This window comes from Beta vulgaris, chromosome 1 (assembly GCF_026745355.1).
Source record: "Beta vulgaris subsp. vulgaris cultivar EL10 chromosome 1, EL10.2, whole genome shotgun sequence".
Lineage (NCBI taxonomy): Eukaryota > Viridiplantae > Streptophyta > Magnoliopsida > Caryophyllales > Amaranthaceae > Beta > Beta vulgaris.
Genome location: NC_079202.1, coordinates 62,819,932 through 62,844,727, shown reverse-complemented (window position 1 = coordinate 62,844,727; position 24,796 = coordinate 62,819,932). Strand labels below are relative to the sequence as shown.

At 35.7% G+C, this 24,796-nt stretch overlaps 5 protein-coding genes across 5 annotated transcripts; 4 read left to right on the top strand and 1 right to left on the bottom strand.

Annotated features, from left to right (window-relative positions):
• The first annotated feature begins 3,038 nt into the window (after positions 1-3,038).
• LOC104895710 (cytochrome P450 76AD1) lies at positions 3,039-5,590 on the top strand. The gene is made up of 2 exons (XM_010682319.4): positions 3,039-4,071; positions 4,811-5,590. Exons 1-2 carry the CDS (start codon positions 3,172-3,174, stop codon positions 5,408-5,410), a joined length of 1,500 nt encoding a protein of 499 aa, XP_010680621.2. The 5' UTR covers positions 3,039-3,171; the 3' UTR covers positions 5,411-5,590.
• A 3,665-nt stretch (positions 5,591-9,255) lies between these two features.
• Positions 9,256-9,834, top strand: LOC125499347 (inactive cytochrome P450 76AD1-like). The gene has a single exon (XM_048647925.1). The coding sequence runs from the start codon at positions 9,256-9,258 to the stop codon at positions 9,832-9,834; it is 579 nt and encodes a 192-aa protein (XP_048503882.1).
• A 45-nt stretch (positions 9,835-9,879) lies between these two features.
• LOC125499348 (inactive cytochrome P450 76AD1-like) lies at positions 9,880-10,521 on the bottom strand. The gene has a single exon (XM_048647929.1). The coding sequence runs from the start codon at positions 10,519-10,521 to the stop codon at positions 9,880-9,882; it is 642 nt and encodes a 213-aa protein (XP_048503886.1).
• Positions 10,522-13,831: 3,310 nt separating this feature from the next.
• LOC104890018 (cytochrome P450 89A2) lies at positions 13,832-15,194 on the top strand. Its single transcript, XM_048647930.2, has one exon. The coding sequence runs from the start codon at positions 13,832-13,834 to the stop codon at positions 14,957-14,959; it is 1,128 nt and encodes a 375-aa protein (XP_048503887.1). The 3' UTR covers positions 14,960-15,194.
• A 3,734-nt stretch (positions 15,195-18,928) lies between these two features.
• Positions 18,929-23,632, top strand: LOC104895792 (hypothetical protein). Its single transcript, XM_010682440.4, has 5 exons — positions 18,929-19,900; positions 21,094-21,558; positions 21,857-22,234; positions 22,352-22,419; positions 23,194-23,632. The coding sequence occupies exons 1-5, from the start codon at positions 19,205-19,207 to the stop codon at positions 23,378-23,380; spliced, it is 1,794 nt and encodes a 597-aa protein (XP_010680742.2). The 5' UTR covers positions 18,929-19,204; the 3' UTR covers positions 23,381-23,632.
• The last annotated feature ends 1,164 nt before the right edge of the window (positions 23,633-24,796 follow it).

The following is a 24,796-nucleotide window of genomic DNA, read 5'->3' as shown; positions in this document are numbered from 1 at the left end:
AGAGTTAGCTAAGAGATTTTAGTTGGGAAAATATCATTTTGTAACTGGGGATCATTGAGGCATGAAACTCGCTGGTCTTTCAAAGAAATTTTGTCTTCTCGAGTTCCAGGAGTGGGAAACATGATCTTCATGAGAGTTTTCATGCTAAATAGATTTTAAATTTTTTTAATGTTTATTGATTTACACATCCTTACTTCCACTTTTGTAGTTCTGTAAGTGAGGTTTTCTTTTTTCATAATGCAAAGCGATGGTCTACGAGTTTATTTTTACCAAAAGGGTTGATTATCTGGTGGCTTCTTATTGTATTATGTCTTTTCCTATATGGTAATTTAAATTTTTTATTGTGGACACTTAAAGCATGATTAAAAGTTGGTTGAGATAGTAATTGTGTGATGTTATAATAGCAAGAGGTCAAGGGTTCAAATCTTGTTGCAAGCTAATTTTACTTTTGTTAATCGATATGACTTATGTACACATTGGACAATTCTAGTGGAGTAACATAGGTGACACGTGGCGTGTAATATATTGTCACACACGCCTTTTAACATATTTGTATAGATGAGTGGTAATGAAAATTGCTTCCCCTTAGAGACAAAAACACAAGTTTAGGGGTGAGATTGCTTGTCATTGGAGAAAAAATGCATCCTCATGGAGATTTTGAGGGTGCTTACCTGATAAAATTACATTTAAAATTCATTCACATTACCACAATTTATTAACGACTACCAAACGGGTCGTAAATGTTATTCTTTTAACATGAAAATATTAATAGCCCAAGCCCCAATGTATCGTCTGGGCCTAACAACTAGTTAGCTAATTATTTTGAGTTAGATATTCCATGATTAGTTGTGGACGAAGTTTATTTGGTTTCGAAATGTTCGTTACGGTTTGGATTCCTATGCTGATAAGAAAAGAAGTCAAGACTCGATAATGAAGTTTTGGAGTATTTTGGAATAATGATGGGAATATGAGCTTGTATGTTAAGATGTCACAATTCAATATGCCCAAACAAGAAAAAAAAAAATTGAGGTAGAAGTTTAACCGCATATGTAGACTTCATCCCTTTCTATGCTTCCCTCTTTTGTTTCTCTTCTTTCATTTTAGTAATTTGACCAACTATTACATGTATAATAACAAGGACTAGAGCTAAAATGTGTAATGCTTATACATGTATGATATCAAAATCATCAATTGGTTTTAATTTTAAAAAAATTTGAGATTATTTTTCAGTTAAACATATGAAATTGATTGTGTTGTACGTAGGCAATAGAAGGAGAGGTGGGGTCAAACTCATATAATCACAAAAAAAATCTATCACAAACAAGTTGTAATCGCTTTGTTTATATAGCCATAGGAATTTGGGATCCCACTTTGCAATGGACAAGGTTCGAATCTCTGTCACAGATGTGAAAGGAGATCCTCCAATCAACTAGGTCAAACTTGATTCTTAAAACATACTTCCTTTTTTTATGTTCTTTTAAAAAAAACAATTTTTTTTGTAATAACAAATTTCATTATAATAGGATTTGACCCCTTAAGGATGTAGGAGATTTCATGTGTATTTTTCTTTATCTTACACATTGGGGTTGTTTGGCAATCGGTTATTGGCTGTTGGCTTTTGGCTGGTTTAGTTGACTTGTTTGACTGGCTGGAAGCATTGGTGGTATGTATTAACTTTTCAAGTTGGTTGTTTAAGCTAGCTGTTTGCAAAAGTATTTGGCAAAATTAATTGTGGTTGTTGGTTGTTTATTAGAGAGTTTGTGGGCCAATAAGCAAAAAGTCAATCCAAAAAGCTGCTTAAAATAGCTTTTTCATTTTGGTTTAAAAGTCAGCAATTCAACCAACCAAACACTTTTTTTGGCTGTTTGACCAAATAAAAAAGCCAAAAGCCAATGAAAAAGTCATTTACCAAATATGGTCGTTGTTAATATTTTTAATGAGATCATAAACATGTGGCACATACATTGGATAGTGATATGTGATAGTGAGCTCTAAGGCACGCCCGAGCCTAACAACTAGTTAGCTAATTATTTTGAGTTAGAATTCCATGAGTAGTTGTGGACGAAGTTTATTTGGTTTTGAAATGTTTGTTACGGTTTGGATTCCTATGCTGATAAGAAATGAAGTCAAGACTCGATAATGAAGTTTTGGAGTACTATATTTTGTAATCATGAATTCATGATAGGAAATTGAGCTTGTATGTTAAGATGTCACAATTCAATATGCCCAAACAAAAACAAAAAAATTGAGGTAGAAGTTTAACCACATATGTAGACTTCATCCCTTTCTATGCAGCCCTCTTTTGTTTCTCTTCTTTCACTTTAGTAATTTGACCAACTATTACATGTATAATAACAAGGACTAGAGCTAAATTGAGTAATGCTTATACATGTATGACATCAAAATCATCAATTGGTTTTAATTTAAGAAAAATTGAGATTATTTTTTAGTTAAACATATGAAATTGATTGTGTTGTAGGCAATAAAAGGTTAGGTGGGGTCAAACTCATACAATCACAAAATAAATCGGTCACAAACAAGTTGTAGAGTCGCTTCGTTTATATATCCATAGGAATTTGGAATCCCACTTTGCAATGGACAAGGTTCGAATCTTTGTCACAGATGTGGAAGGAGATCCTCCAACCAATTAGGTCAAACTTGATTCTTAAAACGTACTTCTTTTTATGTTCTTTTTAAAAAGAAACAATTTTTTTTGTAATAACAAATTTCATTATAATAGGATTTGACCCCTTTGAGATGTAGGAGATTTTATATGTGTATTTTTCTTTATCTTACACAATTATTTTTTAAAAAAAAGGTTCATGTTTTCATCTTTTCCACTATTGTTTTCTTTTGGCTAACAATGCTGATGAACTCAGTGACAAGGAACTTAAGTTTTTGGTTGAGTTGGTCCTTTGACATGGTATCAAGAGCCAGCGTGACAAAAAGGTCATGGGTTCGAATCTCATCCACCCCCTCTTATAATAGAGTATAAATTTATTCCTGGAGCATCAACCATCTGCTTAACATTTAATTATCAAAAAAAAAAAAACTCAGTGACAAGGATATAATAGTACTCACCTACTTACTAGATCACTAATTATATAAAGCCAGTCATAACTGATCATAACACATTAATCTATTACTACACATCCATAATTAACAATTACAATGGATTATTACACAACATTATTTTTTATTCTACTCCCTATTTTCTTTGCTTTATTGTACTTATATGTTTTTAAGCGCAATCCAACATTCACCACAAATAATAATGCAAGGCTTCCTCCAGGGCCTAAACCAATACCAATCTTAGGAAACTTGCCTCATCTTGGGGATAAACCTCACCACTCCTTAGCTAATCTAGCTAAAACCTATGGCCCTTTAATGTCTCTTAAATTCGGAAGTATAACAACTATTGTTGTATCTTCATCTATAGTAGCTAAAGAAATGTTCCAAAAACATGACCTTACACTCTCTAGTAGGCATGTTTCCGCGGCGGTACGTGCAAATGGGCACGATAAATTCTCCATGGCATGGTTGCCTGTTGGTCCGAAATGGCGGGCTTTAAGAAAAATTGCAACCATCCATTTGTTCTCCAGTCAAAGACTTGACTCAAGTCAAGCTCTTAGACGGGAGAAAGTGTCCAAACTTATTGATTATGTTAAGGAATGTTGTAATGTAGGAGAAGCAATTGATGTTGGTGGAGTAGCATTTACAACTTCGCTTAATTTGTTGTCGAACACGTTCTTTTCGTTCGATTTGGCTAGCTATAATTCTAGTGATTCAGGGGAGTTTAAGGAGCTTGTTTGGAAGATTATGGAGGAAATTGGAAAGCCGAATTTGGCTGATTGTTTTCCTATGTTGAGATTCTTAAGTGTGTTTAGTGTGAATTACAAAGTTATGGTTTATGGGAATAGATTAAATGATGTTTTTGAGGATATTATACAAAATAGGTTGATAAGTTCTAGTGCTGATAAAATTGGTGGTGATGTTTTGGATACCCTTCTTAGACTCATGAAAGAGAATGAATCTGAGTTAAGTCTTGATGATATTAAGCATCTTCTCATGGTGAGTTTTCTTTTGTGTGCTCATATGTATATGTATGAGAAACTTCTTACTTCCTCCGTTTTATATTACTCGTTACACTTCTTAATTCACGGACTCCTAGGCAATTTTTGGAGAATAGAGAGGTACAGAGTAAAAAGATAAGGGATCCATGTGAGAGGAGAGAGATAGAGAGAGTTTATTGTCCAAAAAGAAAGTGTAACAAGTAATGTGAAACTTCCCAGAACGGAAAGTGTAGCGAGTATTATGAAACGGAGGAAGCATATAATTTCTCTAATGTAATTAAAAGATATCCTAGTGAGGTTTGATACGAATAAGAGTATACAATGGATTTTGAAAGAATAACACCTAAATGATCCAGTTGATCTCTATCTATTTACAAATTTTATCTAAAAATTCGAAAAAAATATACTCCTTCGTCCCAAAATATAGTTTCCATTTCTATTTTGGGAGTCAAATTCTAAAAACTTTGACCAAATATTCTTACTAATGTATATAAAAAAAACATATTCATGAACGGTCTTGTTAGATTCGTCTCAATATATAAATTCGTAATTTCAACTTTTTATATTTTTTACTAATAAGAAATTAAAAAGATATCGTAGGTCAAAGGTACGTCTTGGAGACTGTGCACAATAAAATGTGAACTATATTTTGGGACCGAAGGAGTATAAAAACGAACATATGAAATTAAAGTTATGATTTTGATTAACTTTGATCACATCTCATGCATGTGGAACAGGACTTCTTTACTGCAGGAACAGACACAACCTCAAGCACATTAGAATGGGCGATGACAGAACTCCTACGCAACCCCGAAAAACTGGCAAAGGCTCAAGCTGAATTGGAACAAGTGGTAGGCAAAAACAAGGTAGTTAAAGAAGCTGACATCTCAAAGCTTCCTTACTTACAAGCCATAATAAAAGAGACATTAAGAATGCATCCACCAACTGTGTTTCTACTACCACGCAAAGCAAATAATGATGTTAAATTATATGGCTATATTGTGCCTAAAAATGCACAAATATTTGTTAACCTTTTAGCTATTTCACGAGATCCTACTCATTGGAAAAATCCAGATTTGTTTTCACCTGAGAGATTTTTCGAGCTCGAAATCGATCTGAAGGGACATGATTTTGGATTCATCCCTTTTGGAGCAGGAAGAAGAACATGTCCTGGAGATACATTAGCATTTCGAATGTTGAATCTTATGTTGGGAAGTCTTCTTCATTGTTTTAATTGGAAGTTTCGAGATGATGAAGATCTGGATATGAATGATAAGTTTGGGATTACTATACAAAAAGCCAAACCTCTCCATGTTATACCAATCTCAAAACTCTAGGGCGCAAATAATATGTAGAGAAGCAATAAAGATATAGGCTTTGCTAAATAATCATGATGTTCTGTGTTCGTTTTGTTACTTGAATACTTTCTCTGTCACAAAATAAGCGACACATTTCTCTGAATAAGCTCTCACGTAAACGGAAAAAGTGTATCACTTATTTCGTACCAGAAAAAAATATTAGAGGGACTTATTGATGTGTACATGTTACTGATAATTGTATCATAAAAGTGATATGACTTTCAAAGTTTTAGTTAAAGTTAGATTTGGCAAATGTTATTTGCATTACATAAACACTTCTTGTAATTATGTGATCTTCTTGACCCCGGTCCCTTAACAGGATCTAGTATATTGCCCAACAAATGAGATAGCTTATGTGTGGGGATAGCTTATGTGCACGACCACGTAATATAATTTTTATTGTTGAGCTTTTCAATATTATCAGATGAATTAGTAATAATATTTTTCATTATTGGTGATGCTCGGCATTCAAGCAAGCAAATTAAGGGTGTGTTCTCTTCAACTTAAAAAATGAAGTTTCAAGTCCAATAGGTTCAGATAAGTTACAATCAGGTCTAATAAGGTCCAATAAGTTCAATCAGGTGCAATAAGTTCCAATCAGGTCTAATAAAGTCCAATAAGTTTCAATTGCTAAAAGTTAATACGGTCTAATAAGTTTCAATAAGGTCAATAAGTTTCAATCAGGTCCAATAAGTTCCAATCATGTTCAATCAGGTCCAATAAGTTGAATCAGGCCAATCAAGTTTAATAAGTTTTATCAATTCAGTTCAGGTTCAATAAGTTTAGTTCAGATAAGTTCAGGGCCAATAAGTTGAAGAGAACGCACCCTAATTGGTCCTAGTCTACCAGATCAACAAACTCCACAATCCCACATTGTGCATTAATAGAAATTTGAGAACGTATTGTGTCGGACTCGTCCGACCATAATCTTGGTCGGACGACTTTCAGATGGTTCCAATTTTTTTTCAGGTAGTCTTCATTGTTTATCAGGTGGTTCCAATTTTTTTTCAGGTAGTCTTCATTTTGTTTTCAGTTAGTCTTCTTTATTTTTCAGTAGGTTTTTGTGCTTCAGTTAGACTTACTTGGGTTTCAGTTGGTCTTTATTCTTTTTCAGGTAGTCTACATTTTTCTTCAGGTAGTCTTCATTTTGTTTCAGTTAGTCCATTATTTCTTTCAGTTGGTCCAACTGAAAGAAAAGAAAGTCTAACTGAAAGAAAAGAAAGTCTAACTGAAAGAAAAGAAAGTCCAACTGAAAGAAAAGAAAGTTCAACTGAAAGAAAACAAAGTCCAACTGAAAGAACACAAAGTCCAACTGAAAGAAAACAAAGTCCAACTGAAAGAAAACAAAGTCCAACTGAAAGAAAACAAAGTCAAACTGAAAAGAAAATAAAACACTAACCTTTGATTTCTCTCACTTTCTCCTCCTTCTTCATTCCTCTTGGATACTCATGATGATAGTTCTGATCAACCAGTTGCAGACCAAACTAGAAAGACTCCTAGAAGGTGGAGGAATTCTATTTCTTGAGCTTTGTGAAAAGTTTTTACATGGAATAGGCTGTAGCTGCTATGTAGTAGGCGGTCTGGTGGCTGTTCGCTGTAATAAGGACATTGGTTGTTTGTCCTGGGCCAATCATGACAACGTTAGTGGTGAAGGGTTTGGTGTAAGCTGCATCTGCTTCTACGACTGTCATCTGGTGGTTAGCAATTGCGAAAAAGAGTTGTTGATTGAGTGCAGCATTGATGATCCGCAGGAGAATTGTTTCGCCGGCTTTAACAGGGAATGTAGTTGTATTTGCAAGACAAATGATGCAGTTGTAAAAATCCAAAGAAGAAGAAGAAGAAAGAGGAGGGAGAATGTGACCTAAAAAGTGAAGCAGAGAGAAGATGTATTGGGCTCAGCCCGTCTGACAGTAGACAATACGTCAGACGGTCTGGCCCAATACTTTCACTAGAAATTTACCTCGCACTGCTGTTCTAGACCACCATCTTTTAGATGGAAAAGTACTAGTTATTATGCTCGGGATATGCTTCGGGACCTCGGGTATATAAGAAAAAAATTATTTATTAATATTGTACTTTAAGATAATAACACTAAATGTCACTTTGTCTTATTATTACGACTTCGGCATATAAACTTGAAGTCGGATCAAACCCTATACAATGCAATTACTAATTTTTTTTATATAGTATATGTTTTACAGAGAGTAGAATATCCATAAATATCAAACACCATCATCCAACGTGCTCTTATCCTTGCAAGTTTTCGGGCTAAGAGAGGGAAGCACACTAAACAGGAGGAGGGTCCAAGAACTTCTACCACCCGAGAGATCGTAGATATTGCCATATACGTTGATGCATCTTTTGTGAGTATTCATGAGCCTACTGGGCTCGGGGGTTATTCGGAATAGGAAGGGTGAATGGGAGGTGGGATTTAGTCAACGAACCTTTGCTAGAGATAATAGTCTTGCGGAATTAAGGGCCATTAAACTGGGTCTACATACAAATTGCTAAGGAACAGAACATCCATACTGCTACCTTATTTTCGGATTGCGTTCCACTCTTTTTAGACCAATGATTTTGTTTGTGTATAATGGTGTGAAAACTGGAGAAACATATGGAGTAGCATTGTGTCCCGTAGAGTTCGCCATAACAATGTCAACGTGGTTGCGTGAAATTTCCATTGGAAGACGACATCTGGATCTTCTGGTGTTAGATCACCATCTTGGGCAGATATTCTAGGCCCCATGCGTCGCAGCATGAAGTTTTGTTCATGAGCTAGGTTAATATGATCTTGCTGGTTCATGGTGATAGGAAGAATCAATTTTTTTGGTTGTGTTTAGCTGTGAAAAGTGGTTCCCTTGAGGTTTTTTTCTTTTTACACTTTTTGTTTTTTTTTCTCTCCCTCTAACTTCTAGAGTGAGATGCTCTCAAAACTTGAGACTGTGAACATTTGCAGCCCTCTTTTGTTTCTCTTCTTTCACTTTAGTAATTTGACCAACTATTACATGTATAATAACAAGGACTAGAGCTAAAATGTGTAATGCTTATACATGTATGACATCAAAATCATCAATTGGTTTTAATGCTTAATTCATCTTTTCCACTATTGTTTTCTTTTGAATTTTTTTTCTTGAATAATGTAAAAGTGGGTTTTGATTCCCAAAATATGTCCAAAAAAAATAAAAATTCCCTGCGTACCGTCCAAGTAGGACGGCACGCGAGAAACTTTTTTTTTTGTTTTATCCTAGGTAACCGCTACTCAGAGTAGCGGTTTATTTTATTTATAAACCGCTACTCAAAGTAGCGGTTTATAAATATAAACCGCTTCTCTGAGTAGCGGTTTACTTGGGCAAAATGTTCCAAACACATATCAAACTCAACTTGATTAATGAACCGCTACTTGAAGTAGCGGTTTACACAACATTTTTTTTTTTTGTAAACCGCTACTTCAAGTAGCGGTTTTACTTAAGTTGAAAAAAAAAAAATTCTCGGCACTTGTAAACCGCTACTTCAAGTAGCGGTTTTACGTAAATTAGAAAAAAAAATTCTCGCGTGCCATCCTACGTGGACGGTACGCAGGGAATTTTTATTTTTTTGGGCATATTTTGGGAATTAAAACCCACTTTTGCATTATCCAAGGAAAAAATTCGTTTTCTTTTGGCTAACAATGCTGATGAACTTAGTGACAAGGATATAATAGTACTCACCTACTTACTAGATCACTAATTATATTTTTTTTGAATAGAGATCACTAATTATATAAAGCCAGTCATCACACGTTAATCTATTAATACACTAATACACATCCATAATTAACAAATACAATGGATTATTACACAACATTATTTTTGATTCTACTCCCTATTTTCTTTGCTTTATTGTACTTCTATGTTTTTAAGCTCAATCCAACATTCACCACAAATAATAATGCAAGGCTTCCTCCAGGGCCTAAACCAATACCAATCTTAGGAAACTTGCCTCATCTTGGGGATAAACCTCACCACTCCTTAGCTAATCTAGCTAAAACTTATGGCCCTTTAATGTCTCTTAAATTCGGAAGCATATCAACTATTGTTGTATCTTCATCTATAGTAGCTAAAGAAATGTTCCAAAAACATGACCTTACACTCTCTAGTAGGCATGTTTCTGCGGCGGTACGTGCAAATGGGCACGACAAATTCTCCATGGCATGGTTGCCTGTTGGTCCGAAATGGCGGGCTTTAAGAAAAATTTCAACCATCCATTTGTTCTCTAGTCAAAGACTTGACTCAAGTCAAGCTCTTAAACAAGAAAAAGTGTCTAAACTTATTGATTATGCTAAGGAATGTTGTAATCTCCTCCTCAATCCAGGGTGTGCTTGTCACTATGAAAGTTTCCTTCTCAGGAAGGGATACCTTGCTTGAGTTAGAGGTTATTATTCCTCTTACATGATTAATGAAATTGAGTGTTTAACTATCAAAAAAAAAAAATGAGAGAAGATGCTTAATATCATCAAGACTTGACTCAGATTCATTCTCTTTCATGAGTCTAAGAAGGGTGTCCAAAACATCACCACCAATTTTATCAGCAGTAGAACTTATCAACCTTTTTTGTATAATATCCTCAAAAACATCATTTAATCTATTCCCATAAACCATAACCTTGTAATTAACACTAAGCACACTTAAGAATCTCAACATAGGAAAACAATCAGCCAAATTCGGCTTTCCAATCTCCTCCATAATCTTCCAAACAAGCTCCTTAAACTCCCCTGAATCACTAGAATTATAACTAGCCAAATCGAACGAAAAGAACGTGTTCGACAACAAATTAAGCGAAGTTGTAAATGCTACTCCACCAACATCAATTGCTTCTCCTACATTACAACATTCCTTAGCATAATCAATAAGTTTAGACACTTTTTCTTGTCTAAGAGCTTGACTTGAGTCAAGTAGTCTTTGACTAGAGAACAAATGGATGGTTGAAATATCAAACACCATCATCCAACGTGCTCTTATCCTTGCAAGTTTTCGGGCTAAGAGAGGGAACCACACTAGACAGGAGGAAGGTCCAAGAACTTCTATCACCCGAGAGATCGTAGATATTGCCATATACGTTGATGCATCTTTTGTGAGTATTCATGAGCCTACTGGGCTGGGGGGGGGGGGGTTATTCGAAATAGGAAGGGTGAATGGAAGGTGGGATTTAGTCAACGAACCTTTGCTAGAGATAATAGTCTTGCGGAATTAAGGGTCATTAAACTGAGTCTACAAATTGCTAAGGAACAGAACATCCATACGGCTACCTTATTTTCGGATTGCGTACGAATGATTAACCTCCTAGATAATTATGATGGTTATGCTGACAATTATTTGAGTGACTTATGTGAATGCAGAAAGTTGTGGAAGGATCTTCCGGGAGTGAAGATTAAACATTGTAGCCGGACACTTAACATGGTTGCAGATGGACTCGCTAAAGCATGTAGAAGTAATGCGGATAGTATGAATGTAACTAGGATTTTCCCTACCCCCCTAGTTATATTATGAACAATTTCCTTGCGGATTGTAAAACTTTCATGACTTCGTAATTTATTTAAAATACGCATGTTCACCAAAAAAAATGAATGTCCATAAAATTAGGAAGAGCGTCACGTGATACTGTTCTTTATTTATAAACACCTTTTAATGTATTTGTATAGATTAGGCAGAAGATTAATGAGAGGAATGATGCTAATGTGGATGAGGTGTTTTTTTTCTTCTCATTACTCTCAAAACTATAGAACATGGTATATATAGGAATCATGTCGGCACATTTTAATTAGCCGACTTTCCCTATCATGCTCTAATAAGTTATGTCTAATAAGTTCTAGATATCTCTATCGCATAGGTTGGTTAGTCTAACTAGTTTTCTTTTGATATCATTAAAAATCATAATTCTAGTGTCTTGCACCTAATTCCACATGTACAATATACTTATCAAGATTTTTCAAGATTACATTGTTTCTAGATTTTTCAAATTAAGAATTTTACAGTTTTAACTGTGGTGATATATATCGATGTCCGACCAATAATTGGTCCTTATAAAACATAACACACCGTGTAGTTCTTGATACTAATTGTAGGATATTTTTGAGGTAATATGTGAACTCAAGCAAGTTATGTGTGGTTGTATGGAAAGAAATTTAACTAAATAAAACGAGGAATCAAGTAGCCAAGTGCATGTAACAAAGAGACAATTACTCACGACGCAAGGATACTAAACTATAGTTCCATACTGACACAACTAACTCACAAGATATTATTTACTTTCAGTACAAAAAACTAGCTTCAACAAAGCTCTCTAACATAGATTGTTGTACGACGACAGACTACCATATTCCAATAGAGACGAGACACTTCCCTGTTGAAAGGTATGATCAGTGTAAACAAGCTCCAAGTTTGACCTCAGAAGATCGGGTCATAAGTGATAGAGTATAGATATAAACCTGGGGCCTCAACCATCAGCTTAAGCTTTTGGTTGAGTTGGTTCTTTGACATGGTATCAAGAGCCCGCATGACAAAAAGGTCACGGGTTCGAATCTCATCCACCCCTCATTTCTCAGTGGAATATTTCGCGCCAGGTATGAGGGAGGCCTTTGCTGCATCCACACTTCAAGCCCAAAGGGCTCTTGCGTGAGGGGGCGTGATAGAGTATAGATATATTCCTGGGGCCTCAACCATCAGCTTAACCTTTTGGTTGAGTTGGTCCTTTGACAACAAGTATGGATTCTAAAAAATCGTCTTATTGTTCTTCGTTAGTACCTCTAAGTGCCTCCTTCTACTCAGCAAGCAAAATCTACTTTATGGATCACCAATCACTCCACCAGCAAGGGTGGGCACTCTAACTAACTAAAGTCTACTTTCTGATGTCAAAAAAAAAAAAAAAAGCAAGGCTCTCTAACTAACACAAGGGTGGGCACTCTATGCAACTGAAACCGTGCACCTTCTTTGTCCATCTCATAGATGAATTGGAAATTTTCCAACCATGTACTAATATGATCAAGTTTTGTTGAAGCCCAATTCAATTTACCAACTTATGGCCGTACATTACATATCAGTTGTTTTCTCATACAGAAGTTATACAGTGTTTTCTTCACAAGAACTGTTCTGTAACAAATAAAATCGTTTACCACGGATCCTTGGGTGAATGGGTTTAATGATATGCCTTCCTATTTTCTACATGGGAGACCAAGGTTCAAATCTTGGTGGAGCAAAAATTTCAATATTGTTGGGGAGGGGGGTTGGAGCTTGTTGGGTCTCTGGGTGAATGGTCCTATGCAAGGGTAGCCCAGAAGAAATTCATCTTACCACGAATTCTCGAAAGGGGGTAAAAAAACAAATAAAGTCATTTTTGACAAACTATTTTCAATAGTAAAATATCATATTTCTTTAATATGCCATGGTTTCGAAATACTATTATTGATAGACTCTAATCCATGTATTAACCCAGTGGCTTACTACATCAAATCCTACATATATCATTAATTCGATCGGTTGGCTACCTAAATCCTAAATTAATAAATTGGAAAAATGTTGACATGCTTCATGTTCCTATTCTTTCCCATTCTAACAAATTTTTCAAGTTTGGTGCTACCTAATTCCTTAAAGAGTTTTTTTGTTTTTGAATGAGTTTCTTATAGATTTTTTAAATGTTGATATGTGTCTTAAACTCGTATTCGTGTCTACTCTTTTCGTCCAAACAAATCTCATTATTATATGTTATAACTGAATACTCCTATCATTAGACTCATACCTACATGATCTATGATTAATAAGTACCTTTGGAATCCACGCTACATTTATTAGTTGCTACATGCATATTGTATACTATAAATACATAACAATTAAAAAGAGATCTACTAAGTACACAAACAAGTGAAACAAATTAGACATGGATTCATTGTTGTGGTTAGTAATAATGGTAACATTAAGCATTGTTGGACTCCTCCTAATGCTCAAACCTTTCCTCTCATTCAACTCCACATCTAAATTGCCTCCAAAAGCTCCGGGTGTACCCATCATAAGTAGTCTTTTATGGCTCCAAAAAACAACTATAGAAGTTCGGGCTGGGCTTCGAGTACTTCACTCGAAGCTCGGCCCGATCATCACCATACCCATATTGTCACATCCACTTATATTCATTTCCAATACTTCTCTAGCACACCAAGCCCTTATACAACATGGTGCTTTATTTTCTAACCGGCCTTTTTGCCTCCCTACTACAAAAATCCTCACAAGCAACCAACATAACATCAACACAGCCAATTATGGGCACACTTGGAATGTCCTACGCCGCAATCTAACCCATTTTTTGCACCCATCTCAACCCAATGGCTTCTCGAATGCTCGAAAATGGGTCCTCGACAACCTCCTAGCCCGCATTATGAGGTCTAGTGGTGCATCGAATCAGTGTGCCATCGAGGTGAATGACCACTTTCGTTTTGCAGTGTTCAATTTACTAGTGTTTATGTGTTTTGGACAAAAGTTAGAGGAGTCTAAAATTAGAGAAATCGAGGCAATCCAACACCGACTATTAACAACCTTTAATCGCTTCCTAGTTCTCGATTGCTTGCCTTGGATCACCCGTATGTTACTCCCTAATCGTTGGGCGGAGGTCTACGAGTTAAAGAAGAAACGCGACGAGGTGCTAATTCCCATCATCAGAGCTCGAAAGAAGTTGCTTCAAGCTCAGTCACAAGATGATAACACAAGTATCATTGCTGCTTATGTCGACACTTTGTTTACTTTGCAACTCTCAGAGCCAGAGGATACTACTACTACTGCAACTACTACTACTACTACGACTACTACTACTAATAACAGTAATAGAAGAAGAAAGAGGAAGCTAAGTGAAGAAGAAATGGTAACAATCTGTTCCGAATTCCTTAATGCAGGAACTGACACAACTTCGACAGCATTAGAATGGATTATGGCTAATCTTGTTAAGTACCCGAAAGTACAAGATAAGCTATATCAAGAGATTCAACGAGTAGTCGGAGTATTAGAAGTTGATGAAGTGAACGAGAAACAAGTGTCTAAGATGAAGTATCTTAAAGCTGTTGTATTAGAGGGACTTAGAAGGCATCCACCAAGTTATTTTTCTTTGCCTCATGCAGTGACTCGAAAGGTGGATTTGGGTGGATATACTATTCCTGAAAATGCTATTGTGTTCTTCACAATTGCAGAGATGGGTTGGGATGCAAAAGTGTGGGATGATCCGATGGAATTCGAACCCGAAAGATTTTTATCAAGCGATAATAAGGTGGAAGAATTTGACATAACTGGAAGTAAGGAGATAAAGATGATGCCATTTGGGGTAGGAAGAAGAATATGTCCTGCATTTCAATTAGCCATGTTTCATCTTGAATATTATGTGGCTAATTTGGTTTGGAAGTTTGAATGGAGAGTTGTAGATGGATATGAGGTTGAATTATCTGAGAAACAAGAGTTTACTGTTGTGATGAATAATTCACTCAAGACTCAAATTTTTCCTCGTCAGATTGTTAATTAAACAGCATGAGCCATGACTCATGAGGAAGTACTATATGCTTGTATTTTGCACTTAATTCCGATAAGTTATGTTCAAGTTCAATAAGCGTAAGGCTCTGTTCTTCTCAACTTGTTTGATTGAACTAAAATCTTTCCTCGTTAGATTATTAAACAGCATGAGCCATGACCCATGACTCATGAGGAAGTACTATATGCTTGTACTTTGCACTTAATTCCGATAAGTTATGTTCAAGGTCGATAAGAAGGCTTTGTTCTTCTCAACTTGTCTTATTGAACTCAGGTTACTTCTGGGTTAACTTGATTTATTTATGCTAAACTTAAATTTAGCTTAAAAGAATAGATCATGAGCAATAATCACAACAGCCGTTGAAAGTGAAAGTTTCAGCTTCAAAAAACGAAAATTATATCAAAGTACTCCAAGGAAAAATGGTTTTACACTCTTTTGCCAACCAAACAATGTAAAACTGAAAATAGATAAAAACAGTTTTCCGAAAAAACGTGTTACGCCCTATCAAACGGAGCCTATATCAAAAATATTATCAACCAAAGATGTGCCTGAGAGACTGGAAAATACAATCATGATTATGATGATGATGGAGCATAATGTTCCATTTTCAATTAACTTTTTTTCTCCTAATACGATAATATCAGCATCGTTGTAAATTTGCATCCTGTAGATGATAAAGTAATTCAGATATTATTTTTTTTGGATCTCAACCGGAGAAACCCTTGGTAAGAAAAATGACATTACTACACCAGCACTTCTCACAAATCAACTAACCCGATTACACAAGTCCACTATTGTCGCTTCAAAGTACTGGGATATAAGGAAATCTCTACTCCTAAAGATAAGTAGGTTGTAATGTTTGAAGTTACGATATGAGTTATTACCCACCACTTCCAGATCCAGCAAGTTTAGTTATAAAGTACTCCGGATATGCTCGTGAACATATTGCATAAAGTCATAAACTATTAGTAATCATATGTAAAATTGTATAACATCACACTTAAAGACTCACATAACAGCATACATCCCATATTCCCAAATCCCACCAAATACTATATGCAATAATTTTTGTGGCTTTTTTAATCTCCTCGCCAACATGTCTTTCTTGCTTCAAGTTCAATGCATACTGCAGCTCATGCTGATCAACCATCAAAAAGTGTTTCGCCCTTTTACGGTGACCCTGAACTCATACCAGGGGCTGCACGAGTGTAGCACTTAAATCAGCCCAAATAAAATATTATAGCCCAGATAAAATATTCAGCCCACTTATAAATGTTTCTACTTCCTCCGTTTTTTATTAGATGTTACACTTTTCAAATCACGGACTCCTAGGTGATTTTTGGAGAGGAGAGAGATAGAGAGGATGAAAAACAAAAGGGTCCCATGTGAACATGTGATAGGAGAGAGATAGAGAGAAGTTATTACCCAAAATAAAAGTGTAACATCTAATTTAAAACTTCCTAAAATAGAAAGTGTAACATCTAAAAAAAACGGAGGAAGTATAAAATTTGGAAAGACCAACATGGACACGGTGGACCTAGCTTTATGAGTGGTTTACTGGTTAAGCATATAAAATTACTTTAGGTTTAGGTTCAAGACAATATCCTAGTATCATAATTCCTCCCTTTTTTGTTTTTTATTTATCAGAAAAGATGATTAATCTGAATACTGTTTTATGCTAAACTACTAGCCTGTAAGCCACACACACTTAGGGGGTGTTTGGTATCATGTTTTTTCACAAAAGAAATCGAATCAAAGAACAAAATCCGTTTCTAGTTGTTTGGTTAGTGTGTAAAGTAACAATTACCGTTACTTGAGGGAAACACATCCCCCCAAGTTGTTTCCACTCAAAAACCTAAGGAAACAAATAACGTTTCACTCTCAAACAAGAGGAAAAGGAGTGGATTATATTTGTTTCTATCCATTAGGATACCAAACAACTAATAAGGGTAACACTTATTATTACCTTTTCCCCTTCTTATCAAAATCCTTTCCATTCCGTTTACGGTATTCATACCAAACACCCCCTTAGAAGTTATATGCACGGCTAAACAATACAGAAGACAACAAGCCTAAAGGTCCACTGCCACCACAAGTGAAATCCCTAATATATTGTTGTGAGAATTCAAACCATGGAATAGAGTGGTACTCCATTGAGCTACCACCTCTCTCTCATTCTTTCATTTTTAGTAAAACATAGGAAGTATAAAACTAGGGTTGACAATCAGATCGGGTTGGGTCAGTTTCAGGTTGACCTGCTTTGTATTTCAGGTCACTTACCCCTGACCAAAACCTGACCTGATTTATATTTCAGGTTGAAAATCTCAACCCAAACCCGACCTTATATTTTTCGAGTTGACCCAAAACGACCCAAAATGACATGAAATAAAAATATAAATATCCAATGATCGAAAAACTGCCAACTTAATTAAAAAAAGGTAATGTACATGTAACATGTTTAAGTTTCACTATTCAAAGACGGAATTTTCAGGAGAAGTGAGTTGGGCTTGGCCCAATATTATAACCTAACCGGCTAAAGGCTAACCTAACATAAATATAAGTTATTTTTAAATCATGTCATTTCGGGTTATTTTCAGGTTGAAAAGATCAACCTTAACCTAACCCATTATATTTTCAGGTCGGGTTGGGTCGACCTATTTTTTTTTCAGGTCGAAAATCTCAACCCAAACCCGAAATTTTCAGGTCAGTTTCAGGTTGGGTCAGTTTTTGCCAGCCCTATATAAAACTGACCTCATATCAGGGATTCCCTCCTTTTACATGGGTTTCCCTCCTAACCAGTCTTCCTCCGTATTTCCCACCGTAAAATGGTAAAAGTAATAAAACACAAAAAGTATAAAACTTCTAATGAATTCATTATCACCCAGTCCTTACATTTTGTTCTTTATCATATGAAGTATCAAGTTTTTGAAGTAACAAAGTCTAGCCAAATACTTCCTCCGTTTAGAAATAGTTGCATCATTTCTATTTTGTGCACTATTCACATCTTATACTTAGATTGTCTTTGGTGATTTATATTTTAGGAAAAATATAGTCATGTGGGATCTTGTTAGATTTGTCTCGATGTAAATTTTATTAATATAAACTTTTTATCATTTTTACTTATTGATAATTAAAGATATTAATGGTTGAAATCATACATCGGCATGCGTGAAAAGTGAAAATGGTGCAACTATTTCTAAACAGAGGAAGTATAAACATAAGATTAAATTAGAATTAATAAAATTTGATCAAATTATTAGTCTTAATTTAGATAAGTTGACATGTAACGAAGACGACGTTATAATTCAAGAGAGTCGGTTAAATCCAAAAAGAATTTCGATTTGTGGGGCTGGGTTAGGGTTTAGATTTTATGGTTAGGGGGTTAATAATGGTATTATCGTAAATGAAGCTAACAACGACTAAACGTCTGTTATAAACAGGGTAGATGGTGCATAATTTTGAAAACTCGGAGTTATAGGGTGAATATCTGAAATATTAAAGGTATATGATGAATTTCGTGATTTGTCGGTATTATTTGGTGGAAAAACAATTCAAAAAATTTATAACGATTCGATACCGATAATGTACTTATTTATACGAATCAAACCAGACACACATAACTATACTTTCCTTATATATTGTGAAAAAAATTAAAATATTCTCCCTAATTATAGATACTATCAAGATTTCAAATGTGTAAAATAAAGTGAAACTATTTGTTTTACTATAAAAAAAAAAAAGAGCAAATGTTTTTAAAAATCTATGTTCCCCAACATCATCTGAAATTCCAACGCTGTCTCTTTCCCCCCATCTTCTTTGTCTTCTCTCTTTTTGACCTCTTTTCTCTCTCTCTCCTCTCATTCAATGTGCCAAATTTCTGGAAATACATCTTTCAAAACACAACTATTATGAGATTTTATGACAATATACTATTACTTATAAATAAATTAACACTACTATTAATCTAGAATATAAAGTACAGAGAAATTTCTAATTTTAAAATCCCTCTAAAACCCTAAACATCAGCCGTTACTCTTTTTAGCTTCTTCTTCAAAAACCCCTCTTTTTATTTTCTCTCTCCTCCTCATCCCTTTTTTCACGTTTCTTCTTCATCATCTTCTTCTTCTTCCCGCCCTTTCTCTTTCTAATTGGACCTTTTTTCTGCAAATAATTTCATCTGGGTTTTTTTTTCTTCTCTGCAAAATATTATCTTTTTGCAGGAAATGCTAAGTTATTTCAATGCAGAAGCTACTACGTCGAAGCCCACCTGGCTCACCTCTCCTCCTTTGCTCATCTTCTTCAATTGATTCCAACTTTCTCTCTCCTCATCATCCTTACAAAACCCCCAAAAAACCCAAATTAATTTCACTTTCTCTCTCCTCAAATTACCCACTAGGGATTTCTGTTAAACCCTCTGTAAAACTTCAAGAGTTAATGCCGATTTCATTTTCTACCGCTTTTCACTTTTACCCATGTGTTAAATTTCCTCCCACTTCATCTTCTTCATCTTCTTCTTCAGTAATTTCTGCAACTCCTTCACTTGCGCGCGGTTTTTCCGGCGGAAGTTGCCGGTGCTCCGGCGAAAGAGGGAGGGGCCCACAAAGGCCATGGAATGTTCTTAAAGGAATGCGAGGTGGGTCCCGTTTAGCTTGGTTGCAGAGTGCTGCTGGAGATGGAGATGATAATAAGAGTTTGAATGTGGATGAGGTTGAGGTTGATGAGGAGGGAGAAAATGGTGAAGTTGAGGTGGAGGGTGAGGAGAAGCCGGCTAAAACACAAAGGAGAGCAAGAGGTTCTGGGAATGGTTCGGTTTCCGGGCTTGCGGCGAGCCCCGATTTGTTGACAATACCAGGTGTTGGGCCGAGGAATTTGAGGAAGTTGGTGGAGAAAGGAATTGGTGGTGTTGCTGATCTTAAGCAGCTGTATAGAGATAAGGTTGTTACTTGTTACTCTATTCTTTGTACTTTTGTCTAATTTTTTGTGTTGAAAATAGTGTAGTTTTTATTGGTAATGTGAATTGGTTAAATGGGTAATGTGTTAATGTGGTAATGTGAATTGGTTAAATGGGTAACGTGTTAATGTGGTAATGTGGTAATGTGGTAATGTGGTGACTTGTTTGTGTGCCTGCGGTCAAAATGTAGCAACTAAATTGGGACGGAGGGAGTAGCAGTGTTGTATGTTAGAATTTGTGGGTCGTGTGTGTTTTGAGGAGAAATAGATGGATTTTCGTCTTGGAGTTTAGGATTGTTGTTGGGGATATAGATTTGTTAAAGGCTGATAATTAGTTTGAACTTGTTGTATGTTAAGATTGGGTGTATCTTAAACTTGCTGAACTTATTAGCATTAAACTGAAGTTAGATGGACTTTCAATGTATGTTAAAGGAGAAATAGATGGACTTTCAATGTATGTTAAACTTGCTGAACTTATTAGCATTAAACTGAAGTTATCTGAACTTATTTTGGGTTCTGATTTGAATTTATAATCCCTGGATTATAGACTATTTTGAACTTACTAGCTCTAAGCTGAACTTGTCTGGATTATCTTGACTTATAAGACCTTAATTTTGTTTTCCTTTGGCGAATAAGATTGGTTGTAATCAATGATGCAAGTTTGACAGAGGCATGAATGGTAAACGATAAGGCTGAGCATATGTTTCTCTCTCCTTAACTCTGTTAAACAGCAGGGTTGATGGCACCTATGTCGTTGTTGTTGTTTCTTGTCATTGATATTGTTGTGGTTCTTGTTGCTGTTGTTGAAATTCGTAGGTCCAAATCTATGTACGGTACACTTGGGTGTACGGTATAGGTTGGCCGTATTGAGTTGGATCTTTTTTTTATTAAAAAAAATTGTGATGGGAGGAGGGGAGATGATGGGTAGGATGATGGGTCATGGGTGTACAACCAGATTTTTGGCGTTATTAATTAAACTTGAGACCCTTAATCATCTGTTAAGCAAGGTTTCGTTTTTTATTAAAAACACCATTTTTATTCTGGTGTGCTTATATATGGCTTTTGAAATGAGATTCTTAAATCTGTGTACTTCTAGTGTATATTGGCATTGTTAGTTGTCCGAATTCTTTCATTTTTTTTATTGATATGAGTTTGCTTTGTTGGTCTTTTGTTAACAGTTCTTTGGCAAGTCAAATCAGACGATGGTTGAATTTCTCCAGAGTTCAGTGGGAATTATTCACAGAAATCATGCTGAAAGTATAACTAGCTTTATCATAAAGAGCGTGGATGAGGAATTAAAGGAGGATGGATCTGATTCCGGTTTTAAATCACAGAAGAATAGAATCACCCTCTGCGTGGAGGGAAATATAAGCGTTGGAAAAACTACCTTCCTGAAAAGAATAGTTAATGAGACCATTGAGCTACGTGATCTTGTTGAGATTGTCCCTGAACCCATTGATAAATGGCAGGATATTGGGCCTGATCACTTTAATATTCTGGATGCTTTTTATGCTGACCCGCAGAGGTATGCCTACACTTTTCAGAATTATGTATTTGTTACGAGGGTCATGCAAGAGAGAGATTCATCAGCTGGAATCCAACCCCTGAGGCTGATGGAGAGAAGTGTCTTCAGTGACAGGATGGTAAGCTCACGGTGAATTACTGTATTATGCTGATTCATGTTATTACATGATCATGATTGATTATTGATTTGTTCATGGATGAAACCATATATATCAAATCTGGGGTAATGTCAGATTAATCTATGAACAAGAACATTCGGTGATGAGTTGTCTTGAAAGCATTGTTTGTACAATGACAATAGTTTTGACCAATCTATTGAACTGTGCAATGATTGATATTGGTTTTGTCTGTGAGTTGAGAATAATTTGCTGTTAGTGTAAGATGGATAAATATATTTCTCACTGTTGCATACTATAGGTTTTTGTACGGGCAGTTCATGAAGCAAAATGGATGAATGAGATGGAAATCAGCATCTATGACTCTTGGTTTGATCCAGTTGTTTCATGCTTGCCGGGGCTTATTCCTGATGGTTTTATCTACCTTAGAGCGAGCCCTGACACGTGTCATAAGCGTATGATGCTACGTAAAAGAGAAGAAGAAGGTGGTGTAAGCTTAGATTATCTTCGTGATCTGCATGAAAAGCATGAGAGTTGGCTTTTCCCCTTTGAAAGTGGAAATCGTGAAGTTCTGTCAGTCAGTAAGCCTTTCTTCGACTTGGACAGTACTTCATATCCTACTATAAAAGAACGTGTATGTTTCTTGGAGGGTCCTGGCATGCATTCTAGCATTCAGAAGGTAATTATTAGCAAAATCTTGACGCACCCCCCCCCCCAAAAAAAAAATAAAGGAAAAAAATGAACAAGACTGCAATTCATTAAATCAAACAAATTCAATCTGGTTTGCGCTGTGCAGGTTCCTGCTCTTATTCTGGACTGTGAGAATGACATTGATTTCAACAGAGATATTGATGCAAAGAAAGAGTAAGACGCCCTCTTTTGTCTTACCTTGACTGCTGGTTTATCTCTTTGGCTGCTTACTCACCGTATTTATGGACTGCTCTCACTTGTTTACAAGCTTTGTCACCCACCTTCTGTATATTTAGAATCTTGCTGTGGCTATATGAGAGTGCCTTCTGTCTGAACAAGTTATATTTTTTGCCCTTCCCTTTCTCCTCTTGATGAGCATCTAACAACAAGAAAAAGAAGTATAAGACCTCATCTTACGTCCCGTGATCTTTAGTTCTTTCTCCTTATCCTGAAAGCAGTTTCCTACTCAGTAAAGAAGGCAAACGTTGTTCATCTTCTTTCAATAGTAGAGTACATATGGCTCATGGCTGCACATGGTGTCATTGTTTGATACATTAGTATGTTAGTTGTTACATTCCTGTAACTAATCCATTAGGCGGGCTGCACATGGTAGTATAGTTATGTTAAAAAAAATCGCATTGTGGCTGGTTTAGAGCACCGCAACTCAAATTTCACATCGTGGATCTGTTATTCCTCTGTTCATGTAACTCCTTTCAATTATATCCCTTCTTACGTGTTGGGGAAAGAAGGGACATAAGAAACTGTGTATTGGTTCATCGATTGTGATGGATATTGGGAGGCATGGAAAGATTAAGAAGATGATCCATATGTATCTACGTGTGTATGTATATATGTTAGCATGTTTCCATGTGATATTCACATGTATATCTGCTTGTCTTGTAATTTTGATCTCTTTTACATACTAATATGTTAAATTACCTTTTGAAGCTATGCACGCCAAGTTGCTGAGTTTTTCGAGTTTGTGAAGAAAAACAAAGAACTGCAACCTCCTCAAGCTGGTGAAGAAGGTGGCAAGCCACAAGTTCTGCTTCCGAAGAAGGACGAAATGTGGTTCCCCCCCTCAGCCCTTCAATCTTTGGACTTCAGACAGGCAATGTCATTGTTCTCTGGCTAGTCTCTCTTCTATCAGTCTTGCTGATCTTATAATGGGTCGTGAGGTACCAGTTTTGTGTAGTATGAAAGCCTTTAGCTGACACTGCTTTCTACTTGTTTAAAGATTGTTCTAACCCTTAGGATTTGTGTCGGAAAGATGTAGATAGGGTTGTTTTGGCCATGGATGCTGTGATGTATTCTGGTGTTTAGATGGTTGTTTAGTTTAGACAAAAGATTATTTATCTGCTCCTTTATTCAAGCCTTGTTCATAGTAGATGATTTGGTTATAGTTAATTTCTGTATATTGTAGAAATGCAACTTTTTACAGTTCTGCAAGTCGTCGTCGAAATTGCCGTTTGGGCATTGAGTGGCTTGATGCACTTAGCTCTTTGTATGCACAATCATGCTGTTGTTCTTTTTATAATGTGTATGCATGTTGTTCTCCTTGGACTTTCTTTGTTTCTTAGCATGATGATATTTTACCACATGTACATGTTAGTTTTGTGATGCCTTCATGTTCTTTTTATTTGAACATACGATGTGAAATGGAAAGAACATTTAGGGTTGATGAAAAGAATATGCATCTAGAAGTATGAGGCCAATTGTGCTTTTGGCTATGTGCTTTCGGAGGGGCTTGCATGAAAGAAGGAAGCTTGAGCTTAATGCAGATGGCTAAAATTTTGTCTGTTTTATATGATTATCAATCAAATAAAAAGTTATTCGAAGGATATGGTACCGTTCTTGCTTATACAAGTGTGATGACACCATATAGTCTAGATGATATCATGTTATAGAAGAAACACAAATTTCATTAATGTCGTTTACAATGTATTGGTTATAGCATTTTTGGAGGGAAAGGAATGGTAGGGAAGAAGTTTGAGAGTGAGTTTTCATTTTCCGTTTAGAATTAATATAAAATTTAGAGGAAAATAGATCCCTTTGATTTTCACATCCGATCTCCTATTTCATATATACGGAAAAATGCTCTCGCCATCAAAAACTTGACTTTTTATGCTTGATTTTTCACCATTTTTAGAGTTAACTTTGTACATAATCAATTGTAATTGTACGATATTAATCAACATGCATTATGTAAAACCTGAACAAAAAATTCACGTTGTACTAAACCTAACAAATCGTGCAAGTAATTTGATAATAAAATATATATATTAAGGGAATATCACTTGTATTGATATTTCTTGCCAATTATATTATTTTTGACCGAAGTTATTTAGTTTTGTGACATCAAATGCATTGATTCATTTGAGATATATAAATAAAGAAAAAATTTAAAACTGATAAAAGATTGGAGTAAAAGTCAAAGTTAATATCTAAAGGTGCTTTATTATGTTGTTTTACTATACATGCAAAGCATGCTAAGGAAACACCCCAACATACTGGGGGGTAAGGATCGAACCCCTGACCTCAAGGATCAGAG